Here is a 20415-nt window from a genome sequence, read left to right as displayed (position 1 = left end):
ATTACCAAATGTTTGAAGGGTGGACGTTTTGTTTGAACCAAAGAAGTCGAAACTGCTTGTCAACTTTTGAAAAGCAAAGTTACAGAGGCTCTAGTTTTGGTGCTGCTAGATTTTGGAGAGGTGTTTGAGGTTCATTGTGATGCTTCAAATGTTGGGATTGGGGGAGTATTGAGCTAGAAGACCAAGCCGATTGCCTTTTTCAGTGAGAAGCTTAATGATGCAAGATGGAAGTACTCTACGTATGATAAGGAATTCTATGCGATAGTAAGGAGTTTAGAGTTTTGGATGCATTATCTACTTTCAAAGGGATTTGTGTTATATTCTGATCATGAGGCATTGAAATACATTAATGGGCAGCACAAACTCAATTCCAGACATGTTAAATGGGTGGAATTCATACAGATTTTTACCTTTTCCGTTAAACATAAATCGAGGTTCTTAACAAAGTGGTAGATGCGTTGGGTAGGCGCCATTCTTTACTCTCAACAATGTAGGTGCGAGTACTGGGGTTTGATACATTTAGGGACCTTTATCGAGATGATCCTTGCTTCAGTGGTTTTGGGAAAAGTGTAAGGGTGGTTCTTATGAGTGGTTTCTGATTCAAGAGGGGTATTTGTTCAAGGGGAATAGGCTATACATTCTTGAATGTTCATGGAGGGAGTCCCTGATTATCGAAAGCCATGTTGGAGGATTAGATGGACATTTCGGGAAGGACAAGACGTTAGCTTTATTGTCTGAGCATTTTTAATGGCCTCGTATGAAGTGTGATGTTAGGGGTCTTTTGGAGTGTTGTAGAATTTGTCATTTGGCAAAGACCCGAACTACCAGTGTAGGTTTATACACACCATTACGTATTCTAGTAGCATCGTGGGAGGATGTGAGTTTGCATTTTGTGTTGGGGTTGCCAAGAACACAATGGAATAAAGACTCCATTATGGTGGTTGTTGATAGATTTTCTAAAATGGCCCATTTTATTTCCTGTAACAAAACTTTTGATGCTTCACAGGTGGTAAGGTTGTTTCTACAGGAAATTGTCAAGCTTCATGGAGTTCCTATGTCGCTGACTTCAGATCGAGATGTCAAATTTGTGAGTCATTTCTGGCNTGATTGGAAGACAAAACATGATGGCTTCAAAAATACTTACACCTTCAAGAAAGATGGTATTACGATCATGTTAGGGCCGTTGGATGTGAAGCAAGACAATAAGGGTAATATGAATCACCCACTGCCCAAGTCAGATATTATGGACGCGATTGAAGAATCACAAGAGGTTTTTGCTTTGGTCATACTAGAAGAGAATGATGAGGTTGTCACTATTCCGCCCCAAGTTCAACCATTATTGGATGTGTTTGGTGATGTGGTTCAGGAGGAGATGCCCCTTAGGTTACTACCTATAAGGGATATCCAACATCGTATTGATTTTGTTTTAGAAGCTATTATTCCTAACAAGGCTGCCTATCAGATGAGTCCAAAAGAACATGAAGAGTTACAAAGGGATGTTCGGGAATTATTGGAAAAAGGTGCAATCAGAGAAAGTATGAGCCCTTGGCAGATGTGTATTGATAATCGGGCTGTCAGCAAAATCACTGTCAAATACCAATTTCCAATTCATCGACTTGATGATTTGTTTGATCAACTTCGTGGGGCTACTATTTTTTCAAAGATAGATTTGAGAAGTGGCTACCATCAAATACGAGTTCGACCGGGGGATGAATGGAAAACAGCATTTAAGACTCGCAATGGGTTGTACGAATGGATGGTAATGCCGTTTGGACTGTCTAATGCACCGAGTACATTCATCCAACTTATGAACCAAGTTTTTCGACCATTCATAGGTAAGTTTGTTGTTATTTATTTCGATGACATGTTTATTTATAGTGTTTCAGTGGAGTAGCATTTAGACCATCTGAGGCAGATTTTTAAGGTGTTGCGTGAGTAGAAGTTATATGCAAATCCAAAGAAGTGCCACTTTCTCACTAACTCCGTAGTGTTTCTGGGGTATATAGTATCAGCAGATGGGATTAGAATGGATTCAGCCAAGATTGAGGCAATAATGAGTTGGTCAACACCGAAAAACATTCATGATATTTGGAGATTTCATGGGCTGGTATCATTTTACAAAAGTTCATTTAGAATTTCCGCATCATTATCACACCAATTACCAAATGTTTGAAGGGTGGACGTTTTGTCTGGACCAAAGAAGTCGAAACTGCTTTTCAACTTTTGAAAAGCAAAGTTACAGAGGCTCTAGTTTTGGTGCTGCTAGATTTTGGAGAGGTGTTTGAGGTTCACTGTGATGCTTCAAATGTTGGGATTGGGGGAGTATTGAGCCAGAAGACCAAGCCGATTGCCTTTTTCAATGAGAAGCTTAATGATGCAAGATGGAAGTACTCTACGTATGATAAGGAATTCTATGCGATAGTAAGGAGTTTAGAATATTGGATGCATTATCTACTTTCAAAGGAATTTGTGTTATATTCTGATCATGAGGCATTGAAATACATTAATGGGCAGCACAAACTCAATTCCAGACATGTTAAATGGGTGGAATTCATACAGATTTTTACCTTTTCCATTAAACATAAATCGAGGGTTCTTAACAAAGTGGTAGATGCGTTGGGTAGGCGCCATTCTTTACTCTCGACAATGTAGGTGCGAGTACTGGTGTTTGATACATTTAGGGACCTTTATCGAGATGATCCTTACCTTTATCGAGATGATCCTTACTTCAGTGGTATTTGGGAAAAGTGTAAGGGTGGTTCTTATGAGTAGTTTCTGATTCAAGAGGGGTATTTGTTCAAGGGGAATAGGCTATACATTCTTGAATGTTCATGGAGGGAGTCCCTAATTATCGAAAGCCATGTTGGAGGATTAGCTGGACATTTCGGGAAGGACAAGACGTTAGCTTTACTGTCTGAGCATTTTTAATGGCCTCGTATGGAGTGTGATGTTAGGGGTCTTCTGGAGTGTTGTAGAATTTGTCATTTGGCAAAGACCCGAAGTACCAGTGTAGGTTTATACACACCATTACCTATTCTAGTAGCATCATGGGAGGATGTGAGTTTGCATTTTGTGTTGGGTTTGCCAAGAACACAATGGAATAAAGACTCCATTATGGTGGTTGTTGATAGATTTTCGAAAATGGCCCATTTTATTTCCTGTAACAAAACTTTTGATGCTTCACAGGTGGTAAGGTTGTTTCTACAGGAAATTGTCAAGCTTCATGGAGTTCCTATGTCGCTGACTTCAGATCGAGATGTCAAATTTGTGAGTCATTTCTGGCACACTCTATGGCGGAAAATGGGTACCAAATTATAGTTTAGTTCCTCTCACCACCCACAGACAGATAGGCAGACTGAAATAGTAGACTAGAGCTTAGGAAATTTTTTACGAAGTTTGATTAGAGATAATCCGAGGCAATGGGACTTCGTGTTAGCATTGGTAGAATTTACATACAATCGGTCTCAGAATCGTACAACAGGGAAAAGTCCGTTCAAGATAGTAAATGGTTCTAATCCAATCACACATTTGGACTTGGCACCATTGTTGATTGTTAACCAATTCAGTTCTAATGCTGACAAGTAGGCTAAGTTGATTAAGGAGTTACACGAGCAGGTTCGAAAACGTATTGTCAAGCAGAATGAAACGTACAAACAGCAGGCAGACATGCAGAGCAAACAGATTGTTTTCAAACCAGGGGACTTGGTGTGGATTCACCTTCGGAAGGAACGATTTCCAGCAAGCGGATTTGGAAAATTACAACCAAGAGATGACAGTCCATTCAAAGTTCTAGAGCGTATCAATGACAATGCATACAAGATTAAGTTACCGAGTGAGTATAATGTTTCTAGCACCTTCAACGTTGCGGATTTATCATCGTACCATGCAGATGAATTGGTAGATAGCAACATAGAGGAGCATGCAGTCGTTGATTTGAGGACGAATCTTTTTTTTTGGTGGGAGAGGATGATGCAGTAATGAATAGTGAACAGTGCCGTATGAATAGTGAACAGTGCTAAATAGTGTCGACGATGCCAAAATGCAACGAATTTTGGCGTGGCACTCTGAAATGGCCAAACAAGTTAGGCTCATGTCAACGACATGAGTTTTGTCATTTTTTTAGCCTTTCACAATCGTTTAGATGGGTTTTTAGGCCTGTTTTATGTTTTTTGGGGTGTGTTTTCAAACTTCTAGAGTTTTTTGGGTTTATTTGTAACTTTTGGAATATTTTGGGACCTTTTGGATAGTTGTTTAATGTTCTTTTTCTAGGGTTTTTTTATTAGGGCAAACTGTAAAAAGGTTGTTGTTGCCATAATAGGCAGTTTTTTTATATTATTATTTTTATTAATGAAAGTTAAGAACCTTTTGTGGTTGCTTATTCAATTCAGTATCCGAACTTGATACAATTTGGTGGTCGTTTATCGTATCAATTGTTCCTTGATTGTTCAGTGATCTTATTGTTTTGGCATCAAATAATTAAAAGAAAAAACCAAGGAAACATGTAGGAGTTTTTTCTAAGCTATTTACATTAAAAACTTGAAAGCATGGACTGCAAATTTTGGGAAGATAACATTTAAGGCAAGAAACATGTGGTTTATAAAAAGACATTTAAGTGTTTGAAGGCGATGCCTCAGACTTGAAGAGTGTTGTAAACTATATGCCCATCCACCGCCTTAACTAGAGCTAGTGAAAGTGGAGGGGTGCGATGGTTATAAATACCCTCTCATCCTTTTCATTCATTACATCTAAAAATTTTGAGGGTTTAAGTTATATCAATCAAATCTCTCAATTCTCTCACTTTGGTTCTTGTTATTTATTTTATTTACTTTACTTTTTCTGAGTTATTACTAACTAGCAGCTTAACAAGTGNGGATCACTGAGGCGGAGCCGCCGATCGATGTTAAAGAGGCTTTTGCTAAGTATGCAGAAGGGGGAACCCACATGACGGCGGAGCAGCTGCAGCGGTTCTTGGTGGAAGTTCAAGGTGATGGCAAAGGTGATGGTGGCGCGTGTGTTGCAGATGCTGAGAAATTGTTGGAGCAGGTTTTGAAGTCAAGGCATCATATTGCTAAGTTTACCAGACATACTCTTACTCTTGATGATTTTCACCATTACTTGTTCAACCCAGATCTTAATCGCCCCATCGATGATAAGGTATTGTGCTCTGTTTGGTTGCTGAGAAAATGAAGGAATTTTGCGATGGGGTGCTGTTATTCTTTCTTTATTTGTTAATAATGGGAGCGCTGTTGTTTATGATATGATCAGGTCCATCATGATATGAAAGCTCCATTGTCGAATTATTTTATATACACAGGACACAATTCATATTTAACTGGGAATCAACTGAGCAGTGATTGTAGCGATAGGCCAATTATTAAGGCACTGCAGAGAGGTGTAAGAGCTGTAGAGCTTGACATTTGGCCTAATTCTACTAAAGATGATGTAAATGTTCTTCATGGAAGGTATGTAAACAACAACGTATTTAGATTGAGGCATAGATTTGTTCTGGAAATGATTCAATTTTTGTTTTAAGTTAAAGAGTTTATTGTCTTCCAAAGGGGTAGGTTTTTGCTATCTGAAAATCGGTCTTAGTATGGGACACTTTCATGGTGGGATTTTATAGATTTGTAGTTGAACCCTGTTGCTAGTGACAGTAAAAAACTTATAATTAGGATATTGAATTATACCTAAAAGAAGCATCATAGAGTCCCCTGCTTCAATCAAGCCTCGTATTTAAACGCTGCTCTGTTTCTCTAGCCACTGGGAATCTTTATTTTGATTAAGATTGGAATGACTCTTATGTGTCACATAAGGAAGCTGACACCGGTATAATTTAGTTCTGAATCACAAAGGAAGATTGCATTTATTTAGCAAAGATATCAAGTTCTGCTGATTTCTCTGGCTGTTTAATGTTAGCTGTATGCGCTATTCAATGAAATAGCTTGATATAGATGTGTTTGTCATAAAAACCTTATTAACATTTTTCTCTTTCGACTTCATAGACAGGATTCTTAAATAGGCTTTTATCATTTTTCCTTGATAGAAAAAGTCCTTCCCTAATCTCACTTGGAAGTTTTGTTGCCAAATTTAGGACCTTGACGACCCCTGTGGAACTGCTTAAATGCTTGAGATCCATTAAAGAGAATGCTTTTTCTGCATCTCCGTATCCTGTTATAATTACTCTTGAAGACCACCTGACACCAGATCTTCAGGCTAAAGTAGCTAAGGTAACATCAATGTTTTTTTGTTTGCATGTTTTGACTTACATTGTTAGCCGGAATATTTTATGATCAACTATAATTTTGTTTGTAGATGATCACTGACACATTTGGAGACATGCTGTTTTGTCCGCAATGTGAATGTTTGCAAGAATTCCCTTCACCAGATGACTTAAAGTATAAGATTATAATATCAACAAAACCTCCGAAAGAGTACCTTAAAGCTAAAAGTAAGGATACGAAAAATAACTCTGATGAAGATGAATGGGGCAAGGAGCCATCAGACCTTACAGCTGACCAAGAAGACGAAGACAAGGTGCTGTGAAACAGAATCTCATTTTGACCTTCAACCCAGTTTCCTTAGCATATGTACCATTTTTATGTTTTCACTTAATTTGTTGAGCTATTATTTACAGAGTGATAGTGATTCAAGTGAATATAATGATGTCGATGACCAAGAGTGCCCTGCAGAAGCATCTGACTACAGGCGCCTAATTGCCATTCATGCTAGAAAACCCAAGGGTGGATTAAAGGAGGCACTCAAAGTTGAAGCTAATAAAGTTAGACGCCTTAGTTTGAGTGAACAATCACTTGAAAAGGCGACTGAATCTCATGGAACAGATGTTGTGAGGTATTTATGACTATTAAGTTTTTAGTTTAAGATGCCTGAGATAAGGTTTTATATGGGAATGTAGGTTTTTTGTTTCTTTTCCAAGTTGTTTAAAATTTTCCAATGGACCTTACATGACACTTGAAATTATCATCTGTAGATTTACCCAGAAGAATGTTTTAAGGATATATCCTAAGGGTACTCGGTTCAACTCCTCCAATTACAAGCCACTAGTTGGTTGGATGCACGGAGCTCAAATGGTTGCATTTAACATGCAGGTTTGGGTTCTGTATTCCTTTCTCAGTTGCTCAAATATAAGTTATAGATGCTGTGCTGCGAATATTATGCACATATTTTTCTGTTTAATTGGTTATGATTCTTAAACTTAATCTTATTTTCTACTTTGCTAAAAAAAAAATTCATTCTTTACGAGCATTTGAAGGGAAAAATTACGTTGTTTGATTGGCTACATTTCGACTTGCCATTGATTTTAAGTGATAATCTCCTGAGATAACTTGGATTTGTAAAATGATGCTGGAGCCATCTGTAATTGAGTGCCTCTATTATGAAGAGTTCTTTCAATTCCTCATTTGTGGAATCTGATAGAGAAGTATATTATTTTGTCTGGTTATCAGAACTACCCTCCAGTTATGCTCTTGCTACGAGGATAGTGTCAAGTTGCTTTCTCAGACCAGAAGTTTGTCTTTATAAAAATTTCAGACATATTTTACATGAAAAAATAAGAAAATAACAAATAAAGAAACTTAATGTAAAGAGGGTGGCTAATCCATTTCTGAAGCAAGCAATCCACTTGGTAAAGTAGCCCAATGAACTCATTTTACATTTGTGAAATCGAGGTAGGAGGATGATGGGAAGGGAGGAATGAGAAATAATTAGTTCCTTCAAATTTCTAAAACAATTTGAGTGAACAATATGTTGAGTCTATGTCAATCTTTCATATGTTAGTTTATAGTTTGTTTAGTTTGATTTAGAGTGTTCCAATACTAACACTGCTGTGGTATAATGTCAGGGATATGGTAGGGCTCTCTGGTTGATGCATGGAATGTTCAGATCTAATGGAGGGTGTGGTTATGTCAAGAAGCCCGATTTTCTAATGAATGTTGGTCCAAATGATCGAGTGTTCGATCCCAGGGAAAAATTGCCAGTGAAAAAGACTTTGAGGGTCAGTAATCAGTATGATGTTAAATTGAAGCTACAAGCTGCATATATTTCCCCTTCTCTGACTGCCTTTTCATGTTTGCAGGTGAAAGTTTACATGGGAGATGGATGGCATTTGGATTTTAAACGAACACACTTTGATCTATACTCACCCCCCGATTTCTATTGCAGGGTAAGCTGTGAATTGATACTATATTAACATAAAGATTAGTGCCTGCTGATAATTTTTAATTTTTTTTTTCCCTTAATTTCAACCTTCTGCACGTAATGTCCAAACCTTCAATACGTGTTTTTTTCCTGTCTATCTGTAATGCAGGTTGGCATAGCTGGGGTGCGAGCGGATCAGATAATGAAGAAAACGAAGACAAAGGAGGACAACTGGACACCTGTTTGGGGAGAAGAATTCAAATTTCCATTGACTGTTCCTGAACTTGCTTTGCTTCGAGTTGAAGTCCACGAGTACGACATGTCTGAGAAGGATGACTTTGCCGGCCAAACTTGTTTGCCAGTCTCTGAGTTGAAGACAGGGATCCGTGCTGTTCCCCTCTTTGATCGCAAAGGAGAAAAGCTGAGATCAGTAAGGCTTCTGATGCGCTTCGATTTTGTCTGAGACAATTAGTAGATAGTCCATTTCCTCTCTATTTATTTTGGTTAAACTTTTCCACGGTCATTTGATCATGTAATATATATTTTGCTTCTTTGTTTTTCCTCTCAAGTGATGTACTACCTGCTTAGAAGCAATTATCATAATCTGCTGAACATTTGTGTGATTCACGGAGTTCTGGGTTCGAAATGAGATAAATTCAATGTACTATCTTGCGGAAACGTCATTTCTTATTTGTTTTAATTGTATGGGCCAAAAATCGTCTTGGGTTTTATCAGGCACAAGCATGAAACATCTACTACGTGACCCAATTCCGGTTGGGTCTACGTCAAGGTTTATATAGGACTGTCAGACGAGTCAAGCCGCTAGCGAGCCGGCTTGGCTTGACTCGTTTGAAACTCGTTTGGAGCTCGACTCGACAATGTCGAGTCGACTCGGCTCAAACTCGGTTTATAAATCGAGTCGAGTTCGAACATGGGGGGCTTGGCTCGTGGGCTCGCGAGCTTGGGTTGGCTCGCGTATGCAGGGCGCTTTTGGTGAGTTTTATAAACCATGAGGGACTTAACGTTAAATAACAGTAACAAAATTTTAAAAAATTGATATTTACCCCCCCAAAGTGCAAAATCGTAAAACACCAAATTTCACCCCAAATCAATTTCCCCCAATTCCCAAATTGCAAACATTCACCCAATGAAGAACCCTAACCCCAAACCATTGACCTCGCCATGAAACCAGTGGTCTCCGTCGCCGTTACCGACCGTAAAAACACTTACAGAAATCGCAATTTCATCTCTTAAAGCTTGAAACCAAGTTTGCTAACTCTTCTCCCCCAAATGGACTGAAGCCTAAACCCCCAAATCGCGAAATCTCACCACCGTGAAACTGACAGGCTTGCCACCAATGAGTTTTACATCTCTTCTTTCATCCCTTTCACGCTGCATTACAGAGGATTAACGAGTTCATTGATTTTGCACAGTATTTTCGAAGTTGTTTGTTATGCTTATGAGTTGTTTTGCTTTTGAATTTATGTTTGATTATGGAATATAAGAACCTCATTAGTCATCAGAAACCATTCAACTAAGCATTGAACTTTAGCTTATTGGGTATTGTAAGTTTAGTGCTCCTTTGATGTGATTGAAAGCTTGCCAAATCAAAAGAGTGCAAATTCTAAACGTTGAATCTATCATCTGAATATATGAAGCATCTTTTCTAGGATTGTTAACACCATGATATAGATTTTATTGTATCACTTATTTTCTTACAATTTGAGGCCAAAATCAGATCATTCAAGTACTAAATTTTTTTGAAATGGAATGACTGACACAAAATAAAAGAAAACTTTTGTGCACAAAACAAAGTGATAGAAATTCTGTAATGTCGATGCAAAGATTCAGCCATTATTATCAATGCTTAATGATATGAAGTTAGAAAGAAGAATAAAGACAATTGTGACTGAGAAATCAATCATCTTTACATCATAGCAATCCCATTTCCCAAAAAGATAAAAAGTAAATCTCAAAAGTGCAAGAGGACAACAAGGTGTATCTAAATGTATGTAGTGTAGAAGAGGATTGCGAATCCAAGCTACACCAATACACAACCTCTTGAAAAGTCAAAATGTATGGACAATACATGTTGATAAGTACAGAAATAGTTATGTTTGCCGACTAAATTACTGGTCCTAGGATGCTTGTGGATTTTCGCAAGTATACGAAATCGTGCAAGTAATAAAGTGTATAAATATGGATATCAAATTCAAGGAAATTACTGTTATCAATTACTAATTAAACTATCCTATTATTATTTGATCAATCTAAATTGTATCAAGTAAAACCTAAATTAAATAAAATTAACAATTGAAATAAAAAAGAGAAATGAAAAGAGAACAATTAAAATAAATCTTTGGGTTAAAACAAGATGACTAGACCTAGGGCATAGATTTCACACTAACTTTTATTTATATGTATCGATCACTTATACTAATTTTATTAAGTTCTTCCTACATGTCAAACTCCCAAAATTTCTAATAACTTTCTCTTGAACAATTATCAAATTAACCCCTAATTGTTAACCCGAATTATCTCTAATCAAATTTAAGCAATTGGAGATCATTACGCTCTATGGAGTTTACCAAAACCTCACAAGTTGCGCTTACCTATCTTTAGCGTTCGCTCAACCTATGGTTTTACTACTGTAGACCAACTAAGTATCATCTCTCGATCTCAATCTAGTCAATTAGTTCATTCAATTATTGGACCCTTAAGAATCAAAAGCATTAAGCATAATAATATAACTTATGAATAAATCTTAATAAAAATCAATATAAATAAATCAACACAAAATGAAGAGATTGGGCTACATCTTAGCCCTAGAAAAATAAAGTTAGTTCATAATAAACATGAAAGAAACAATCATTTTGATTAAAATAATCAATATGAGTTTATAAGAAAGAAACAAGAAGAACTCCCCTGTATTGTAAACCAAAGCTGTAGAAATTATGACACTTTTCTTCTCTATAGGTTTTTCTTCTCTTATTCTCCCAAAGAATCCCCAAAATAATGTTAAAAAACTTCTATTTATATCCCACAAAGGTTAGGGTTTTATTTTCCTTAATTCTCTTTGGTTTAGGACTCTTAACCATATTTTCCTAAACAAAAATGGATGACAAATTCTTTAACTGCCGTGATTGTACCCTGACACTGTGTTGCGGCATGGTAGCTACTGGACAAAGTGTGCTATGGCATAGTAATAACTCTTTTTCTTTAGTCCAAATCTCACATTATTCCTCAGCACTCTAGAGATGATAATTTTTTAGTATGATAAAAATGGAATTTGGAGAAGTTGTAAACATATGAAATATAGCCCTTTGAATTATCTTTCCAATAGTTAAATAATCGTCTTGATCTGAGGTCTATAGCTCAAGATATTGTCAAAACACCGAATCATGCTCAAACCATAGTATAATCTAGAATCTCCTCTTTACTTCAAAGCTCCATAACTTCTTCAATTCAACTCCGATTCTCAATCCGTTTGTTTCTACTTATCACTCATTCCATTGTTGATATGAATCTTAATTCGAGTATAATATTTAGCACTAATAACCTGAAAAACACTCAAACACACCTGTGATCCCATAAAAGACAATTATGAAAATATCAAACAACTTTACAAAATTAAACCTAATTTCTCACAAATAATCCCCACAAACCACTGAGTAAATGTGTATTTTCAAGGTCTCATCAATACTTTAAGTATACTATAAAATGCCTACTTGAATTTATAATGTTCCACAATAATGTAGTTACATATTTTTCTAGTCATTATTAATGGTGTCTTATTTTTCAATTGTAGGTATGGCCTCGGGAGACAGTTCCTCAAGCACCCCTACATTGGATGACGTCGACGATTGTGTTATAGTAAGAGCAATCGATCGGCGCAACATTTATGCAAGCACAGGTGGTACGAAGCAAAGTGTGAGTAGCCCCGAAAATATAGAAAACAATGACAATCCACTACAAAAAAAGAAGAGAGCCAAGACATCAGCTGTGTGGTCAGAATTTAGAGAGGTGGTTCTCCCTGGTGATACAAGGAAGGCAGAGTGCATTCATTGTAAAACAAAGCTAAAAATGACTGCCACTGGATGCACTACACAATTCAATAGACTTTTGAAGAGGTGTGCGAAGAGAACAGTTAACTTGAGGCAACAACAAATAAATTTCCCCGTTTCCAGTTCTCAAGGTGCCTCTACCATCCTGCCTACTCTACGGAGCCAATTCGATATGCCTAAATGAGGGAGCTTATTGCACATTGGGTGCTGATGCATGAGCATCCATTTTCTATTGTGAAGGAAGAGGGGTTGAACAACATGATGAAGTACGGGATTCCTCAATGGACTCTGATTTCCCGTAATACTTGTAAGAATGATTGTATGAAAGTGATTGAAAATGAAAGGCCAAAGTTGTAGACCATATTGAAAGGTAATAGGAAGATAAGTCTAACCACCAATCTATGGAATTCAAACAACCAGAGGATGGAATACATGGTGTTGATTGGGCATTGGATTGATGAAAATTGGAAGTTGAATAGACGGGTGTTGAAGTTTATTCATTTCCCTCCTTCCCGTTCTAGTGTTGCCATTGCTGATGCAATTTTCAAGTGTTTGGCGGAGTGCAAAATTGAAGCTAAGGTCCACACGATCTCGGTGGATAATGTTTCAAGCAATGATGTTGTAGTAAAAGTGTTGAAAGAAAATTTCCAAGCTATGGGGAAGCTCATATGTGGGGGCAAGTTGTTTCATGTGAGGTGCTGTGCAAACATCTTGAACCTGGTTGTTCAAGATGGTCTTTATCAGGTTAGACACATTATTCAGGACATCCGTGACAACGTGGTATATATCAATTCATCGGAGAGTAGACTAAATATGTTTGCAGAGATTGTTCAGCAGCGGCAATTGCCATTTCACAAGCTTGTTTTTTATTGCAAAACACGGTGGAATTCAATATATGATATGTTGGCAACGGCAGTGAAATTTAGACGTGTTTTTTCTTGTTTGAAGGAGAAGGATTTGAGTTATCATTATTGTCCCAAGGAGGAGGATTGGGACAAAGTTGAGAAAATTTGTTAAATTTTGAAGGTGTTTAGTGGTGCAACAAATCTCATATCGGGGAGTGATTATCCGACATCAAACTTGTTTCTAAAACAAGTTTGTACAATCCAAATTATGTTGGATAGTAAGAGTCAGGATGAAGATGAGTTTATACAGTCCATGATTTGGCAAATGAAAAAAAAGTTTGACAAATATTGGGGAGAATGTAATCTATTGATGGTTGTGGCTGCTGTTTTGGACCCAGACTGAAGATGAAGGTGATCAGTGGTCGTTCCCTAAGATGTATCCTAAGCCTGAAGCGCAGGCAAATATTGATATTGTTCGAGATGCCTTGTATGAGGTATATAGGGAGTATATTGATGCCAGTAAAGCATTAACTGCTGCTCGCACTTCTACATCTAAAGAGGATGGAGTTGAGGTTGTTGGTGAGGGGTCGGGGGCAGCGATAGAGAGGGCGAAGGATTGGGATGATTTTAGTGAGTTTCTGGATGTGGTTGAGACGATTGAGCCAACTAAATCAGAGTTAGACTATTACTTGGGAGAGGGATGCCATAAATGTTTGGGGGACCCTGAGGCGTTTGATGCTTTGACGTGGTGGAAGGCAAATTCAACAAAGTTCTCTATCCTGTCTACCATGGCTCATGACATATTAGCCATCCCTATCACTACAGTTGCTTTTGAGTATGCTTTCAGCACCGACAGTAGGCTTATTGACATATACCGATGTCTCCCGATATGGTGAAGATGCTCTCATGTGGATGTGATTGGTGCCAGACTTTGAATGGGGTGAAGAAAGGATGCAAAGTAGGTTATATACTTATATTGAATATTGTTTTTATTAAATTTAATAATTACTTTATATTTATACTAACTAAACTTCAATTACTCCTTCTTTGTCATTTTCAAGAAGAGCAGCAATCGTGGGAGATTAGCCTTCCTATCCTGTAAGTTCCTGGGATTCAGTGCATGATTTGGCTGTGTAGGAGGCATGCGTAGGTAAAAGTTTGATTCATTTTGGTTTTGTTTCATGATTATGCATATTTTTCTCTTATCATAGTTACCTTAAAAGATGCTTACTAAATTAAACATTTTATACAGTCAAGGGGAAATGGTGGTTTTGGTAGAAGACATCCCTACTACAGACTACTAGTGGATAGTTATTTTGATTGTTGGACTGTATTTTCATGTCTTGGACTATTATTTGTATATATTCGGAATATTTTTTGATTTTGTAAAGTAATAGGCATTTTGTAAAGTCAGAAACTATCATGGTTAATATGGTTGAAAGTATGGATTAACCATTTTTTTTATGCAAATTTATGTATTAAAATAGGATCAGGACCAAAAAACTAAGCTACAAGGGGAAAATTGGCTCGGTCAAGCTTGGGTTTGATCGAGCCTTAACGAGCCCGAGCTCGATTGGGGCTTTCGAGCTCGAGTCGCTTTTCCTAGGCTCGATCTCTAACTCGAGCTCAACCCTGTAGCAAATGAGCCGAGCTCGATAAGTCGAAAACTCAACTCGGCTTAGCTTGTTTACAACCCTAGGTTTATGTCACAGGCCAGAGTCATGACACCAACCTAGCCTCTCCAAATGGGATCATCCAGATTGGGCCTCTCATTAGCCCACCTAGGGCCGGGGCCTTTGGCCCAAGATATCCTCTAAGGATTCAGAATTCCACTAAAACTCTAATACACTTACTTCCTATTTGGATTTTGTCCTAATTCACTCAAGATATTGTATCTTATGTGAATTAGGACTCTCAATCTAGGCAGATAAATAAGGATCTTTCCTATTTACTAGAAATCATTAAATCAACTACAATTATGGACTTGGACTTAAAGTCCTACTAGGATTCGAAGATCCTATGACCACTATATAAAGAGAGGTCATGTCTCTCATTAATCATTCATCATTCAATACCACCTACTAGCTCCTAAGTTCTTGCTCCTAAGAACTGTAGACCTATACCATAGTTCTAGTCTCCAACTAAACTTCCAGTTACCCTTCCGTCCTTTAGCTCTCACTAAATAACCTCTTTCAGTGTTGCTGACTTAGGACTCGGGTATCGGAGTGCCTACGACAGACACCATACTGGTGTTTTACGTAAGCTTCGCGCTTGTTTTCTTTGTGTGGAGGTTTAACGGATTGTTAGTGACCTTAACCTCACAGGATCAAACCTTATTCCATAATCGTAGATTTTATCGTCTACATTAATAATCCTATTATCCATTTTCAACTTACACTGGTCAGATTCACACTAGAAACATAAAGGAAATTAAGATTACAATTTGGAGTTAGATTTCCACTTAATTTCTTATGAATTCAACCACCATATGCAACAAGACCAGGGTTGTTAAGGAGACTATTGCCTGAAGGTTGTACTGAACCCATGATCCTTTTTGCACTGACAGCTGATTTTATCTACAAGAGAAAGTCCCACAACAAAAGATTTGATATTTTCTTTTCGGAATTTATTGTCAAACAAACAACTACCCAGATTTTCCTATGCACTTTTTCTATGGAAAATTTTCTAATCTTTAAAGTTATTAAAAGACTTAAAACTTTGGTAAAATGATAGATGTTTCTGGTGTTTTCTTTGTTTATTATTATGATTTTGACAAGCCATTCGATTAGAGTAATTTCTTGCTACTTACCAAGTAACAGAGTAGGGACAGATTTTTGCCTTTTTTTAAGCCTTTCTTTGGTGGATAGTTTCCTTTATATGCTCTTTTGATTTCTTCGAAAGCCAGAAGAAGAGATCTCAAACGCCACTAAAATATCATAATTAGTGAAACACGTTGCTATATATTATTCATTATATTACTTTACCACGCAATTAAACAATAATTTTCCATTTAAAAAATCAGTATCTCAGAGTATTTTCCATAGTGCAGGCAATTTCATACTGTTCAAAAAGAAGAGGCTTGAGATTTGGTGGTTTTTGACCAGAAACCTGAACCAGATAAATGGGAAAAATGGTCCAGAAAGAATGATATAACCTCGTAATAATTTATTGGTTTAATGCCACATAATTACAAATATTTTGTGCCCATTTACTGGTTCAGAAGAATATGTTCTTTATTCCATGAGATATTTTTATTTTTTATTTTGAATTATTTAGTATCACGAATCCATTTTATTTCCTAAAGCAAAGAGGGAATTTGTTCCCATAACATCTCGATGTCTGAATAAATTTGAGTCAGCGTAAAACAGTTGGAATTGAAAATCCACCATTGAAATAGCAACCAAAATTCACGCTTTCCCACGACGGTACAATAAACAAACGAAAAGACGCGGCTTATATCCGAGTATAAAAGGTCCCAAACTTCACTAATGCAATACAGAGGCTTTTTTGTTTCTTAGTCTTTACTTGCATTCAATTGAACGCGGAATTAAGTTGTTTAATGAATTGTGCTGAGATTTCTTGATTAAGTAAACGTGGGACTGAGAGATGGGAAGTTGTAGGTTGTATACATGCTTTGCCGGGAAAAGTAGGATGACGGAGGCCGGGCCATTGAGGGAGGTGAAGGAGATGTTCAACAAATACGCGGAAGGTGGGACCCACATGACGGCGGAACAGCTCCGTCTGTTCTTGGTTGAAGTTCAGGGCCATGTTGGCACGTCAATGGCGGAGGCACAGCAAATAATGGAGCAGGTTTTGCAGAGACGCCACCACCTTTCAAAATTTGCCAGGCGCAGTCTAACTCTTGATGATTTTCAACATTACTTGTTCTCCACAGATCTCAACCCTCCAATTCTTAATCAGGTAACTAAGATCGAATCTTATGCTCACTGATTTCATCTACACTTGTCAGAATCTTTTTTATTCTAAAAGGAACCGATTATTCTCAATCATTGAGTGGCGTTTTCACTTGAATTGCTTCAGGTTCTCCAAGACATGAGAGCTCCATTGTCTCACTATTTCATATTTACTGGCCATAATTCGTATTTGACTGGAAACCAATTGAGTAGCGATTGTAGCGATGTCCCAATTATCAAGGCATTAAAGAGAGGTGTAAGAGCAATTGAACTAGATTTATGGCCTAATTCTACTAAAGATAATGTGAATGTTCTTCATGGAAGGTATGCAGTACCAAGTCAACCCAAGTCAATTTCAAAACTGTTTTTGAGTTTTTTTTAATTTCTGACATGTTTGTTTCTTTTTCCCACCTGAAATAGGACTTTGACAGCTCCCGTAGAAGTAATCAAATGCTTGAGATCGATTAAAGAGCATGCTTTTTCGGCATCACCTTACCCTGTAATAATAACTCTTGAAGACCATTTGACACCGGATCTTCAGGCTAAAGTGGCTCAGGTACTTAATTTTCAATTTCCTGTGAATAAATCTAACCTCCACTTGCTCAACTCTATCTGGGAAATTGATTTCGTAAATTATTGTTTACAGATGATCACTCAAACGTTTGGTGAAACGTTGTTTTACCCTGAATCCGAATGTTTAAAAGAGTTTCCTTCACCTGAAGAATTGAAATATAGGATTATCATATCAACAAAACCTCCAAAAGAGTACCTTGAAACTAAAAGTACTAATAGCAGCAGATACAACTCCATGAATGAAAATAATTCTAATGAGGATACATGGGGAAAGGACTCATCGGACGTTTCAGTTAATCAAGCAGATGATGAAAAGGTGTGCTGTGAAATGTACTTTAGATTATTAGAAGTTGTAATCAACCAAATTAGATGTCTACTTATTTTCAGATTTTTACATTATTCTCTAAGCTAAGCTCTTGTTGCTTGCAGAGTAGTGATTATGATACAAGTGAACACAATCAATATGATGAAGACAATGAAGTCTGTGAGGATCAGTCAAGCGCATTATATGGAGTGCTAGCATACAGGCAATTAATCGGCATTCATTCCGGAAAATCCAAGGGTAGTCGATTAAAGGACGAACTAAGACTTGAACTTGAAAAGGTTAGACGTATTAGTTTGAGTGAAAAAAAATTCAGAAAGGCCACTGCATCTTATGGAACAGAAGTTGTCAGGTATTGTTATACAAAATTTATAACACGTTTACATTAATTAAGTTGTTCATTGCTAGACTGACTAATTGTAGTGCTGTTGATATAATCATATTCAGCTTCACCCAGAGAAATATTTTGAGGATATACCCCAAGCAAACTCGAGTTAACTCCTCCAATTACAAGCCACTAATTGGATGGATGCATGGTGCTCAAATGGTTGCATTTAACATGCAGGTATTGATCATTTTTGTAATGTTAATAATTTAGTTTGTATTGTTGTTTTCTATAAGTATTTTCAAGTTCTAAAAATCTGTCTCTGTTTCCATGGCAGGGATATGGTAAATCTCTTTGGTTGATGCATGGGATGTTTAGAGCCAATGCAGGGTGTGGTTATGTGAAAAAGCCTGATTTCTTGATGAAAAATGGTCCAGATGGTAAGGTTTTTGATCCCAAAGAAAAATTGCGGGTGAAGAAAACCTTGAAGGTGAGTGTATATATATATGCAGTTTGATTAAAATTCAATTCATCATTTCATCATCCACCCCATTTCTCCATTTTCTCATGGCTTATAATAATGTCACTTGCCTTGACAGGTGAAAGTGTATATGGGAGATGGATGGCATTTGGATTTTAAACAAAAGATGTGTACTGTTTGGTCTCCACCACAATTCTACACCAGGGTAAATTTTTGCTTCTGTTCTGGTTTTATGTTCACACAAGAATTTTTTTAATCCAAAAAAAAATGGTGAAGTTTACACTTATTAATTTATCAGTGTCAATGTGTGAATAACAGGTTGGCATAGCGGGAGTACCAGCGGATAAGACAATGAAAAAGACAAAGAAAAAGTTGAACAGTTGGACGCCTGTTTGGGAAGAGGAATTTACATTTTCATTGACAGTTCCTGAACTGGCTTTGATTAGAGTTGAAGTTCAGGAGTACAACATGTCCGAGAAAGACGATTTTGCTGGCCAAACTTGCTTGCCTGTGTTTCAATTGAGGCCAGGTGTTCGTGCAGTCCCCCTTTTCGACCGCAAGGGAGAAAAGTTCAGCTCAGTTAAACTTCTCATGCGCTTTGACTTTGCTTAATTTTGCACACTAATTGTCCAACCATGTAATTATCTTTTGCCTTTTGGGTGCTAGCTGTATGTTTTGTTAAAGAAGAGGGGTTAGATGTCATGTATAGTGAAAATACAATTTGAGGCTACACAAAATGAATAAATCAAACAAGGAGACAGGTGGAATGAAAATGGTTGTCATTGTTGAAAGAAATGGTCCCATGATTGACTTGAGAATATAAAAAAGTAACGGGGGAACAAGGCTTCGTTTGGTTGCCAATTGGGAATACTACTTTTAATATTCCCAAAAAAAGTCAAACAGTAAAATATCCAAAAACTCTGATTTTTGAGAATATTATTCTCAATATTATTCAACTCTTTTTAAACCCCTTAAATTTGATAATTTAATTAAATATCCCTAAATATTTTTTTAAAAATTGCAAAAACACCCCATAATCCACATTTACTGGATTCCAACCACCACTGTCGGAAAATGGCTGGAATCTGTTAGGATGGCGCACTACCAGCTGAATCTGCCCTATAGTGCGTCGATCTAGCATTTTTAGGTCAGATCCACGGTGGATTTGACTAGAAAATGCCAGATCTAAGGCCAAAGATCTGACCGTATTTGGCCGTAACAGTCGGAAACGACAGCCAACAAACGGTCGTCGTTGACCATCAATGACGACCGTTTGTTGGCCATCGTTGACGAGCAAATACAGCCAGATCTGGCCCTAGATCTGGCCTTTGTCGGCCAGATCCATCGTGGATATGATCGGAAAAGACCATATCGGCACACGACCGGCAAGATCCAGTTGGTCATGCGCCGATACGACGAATCCGGCCACCCTCCGGTGCTGGTGGCCGGCTGTCCGTATTTGAGATTGGGTTGGCGGTGTTTTTGTTAACTTTTAATGTTTTATTATAGGGAGTGTTTTATAAATAAACAAACATAGAAGGTATTTTATTAATTTATAAATCTTACATCGTAATACCCGCCCAATTCAACTTTTTTTTTAACTTTTTTCAAAAAACTTTTCCCAAAAACACCTAATTGTGATCCAAACGAAGCCCAACATTTTCCCACCCAAAGTTTGGCGAAACGATACTTCCCCACTAGTTAAGTTTCAAAATAACACTTTTCCACCCTTCGTAG

At 37.3% G+C, this 20415-nt stretch overlaps 2 protein-coding genes across 2 annotated transcripts; both read left to right on the top strand.

Annotated features, from left to right (window-relative positions):
• The first annotated feature begins 4876 nt into the window (after positions 1-4876).
• On the top strand, positions 4877-8832 carry LOC116141297 (phosphoinositide phospholipase C 4-like). Its single transcript, XM_031426817.1, has 9 exons — positions 4877-5154; positions 5266-5462; positions 6092-6227; positions 6313-6534; positions 6635-6849; positions 6989-7106; positions 7859-8011; positions 8093-8179; positions 8324-8832. The coding sequence occupies exons 1-9, from the start codon at positions 4942-4944 to the stop codon at positions 8615-8617; spliced, it is 1635 nt and encodes a 544-aa protein (XP_031282677.1). The 5' UTR covers positions 4877-4941; the 3' UTR covers positions 8618-8832.
• A 7631-nt stretch (positions 8833-16463) lies between these two features.
• Positions 16464-19448, top strand: LOC116141286 (phosphoinositide phospholipase C 4-like). Its single transcript, XM_031426803.1, has 9 exons — positions 16464-16984; positions 17105-17301; positions 17398-17533; positions 17624-17866; positions 17980-18224; positions 18320-18437; positions 18535-18687; positions 18797-18883; positions 18997-19448. The coding sequence occupies exons 1-9, from the start codon at positions 16670-16672 to the stop codon at positions 19288-19290; spliced, it is 1788 nt and encodes a 595-aa protein (XP_031282663.1). The 5' UTR covers positions 16464-16669; the 3' UTR covers positions 19291-19448.
• Positions 19449-20415: the final 967 nt, after the last annotated feature.

This window comes from Pistacia vera, unplaced genomic scaffold (genome assembly GCF_008641045.1).
Source record: "Pistacia vera cultivar Batoury unplaced genomic scaffold, PisVer_v2 Contig397, whole genome shotgun sequence".
NCBI classification, from domain to species: Eukaryota; Viridiplantae; Streptophyta; class Magnoliopsida; order Sapindales; family Anacardiaceae; genus Pistacia; species Pistacia vera.
The sequence above is the reverse complement of the archived record's forward strand: the minus strand, read 5'-3'. Positions and strand labels throughout refer to the sequence as shown.

Bases quoted from the DNA above. Each gene is read 5' to 3' on its own strand.
- LOC116141297 (XM_031426817.1), top strand. From the start codon at position 4,942: ATGACGGCGGAGCAGCTGCAGCGGTTCTTGGTGGAAGTTCAAGGTGAT. The intron at 5,463-6,091 runs GTATGTAAACAA...TGCCAAATTTAG, and splicing joins GTAAATGTTCTTCATGGAAG to GACCTTGACGACCCCTGTGG. The intron at 8,180-8,323 runs GTAAGCTGTGAA...TCTGTAATGCAG, and splicing joins CCCCCGATTTCTATTGCAGG to GTTGGCATAGCTGGGGTGCG.
- LOC116141286 (XM_031426803.1), top strand. From the start codon at position 16,670: ATGGGAAGTTGTAGGTTGTATACATGCTTTGCCGGGAAAAGTAGGATG. The intron at 16,985-17,104 runs GTAACTAAGATC...GAATTGCTTCAG, and splicing joins ACCCTCCAATTCTTAATCAG to GTTCTCCAAGACATGAGAGC. The intron at 18,438-18,534 runs GTATTGATCATT...TTTCCATGGCAG, and splicing joins TGGTTGCATTTAACATGCAG to GGATATGGTAAATCTCTTTG.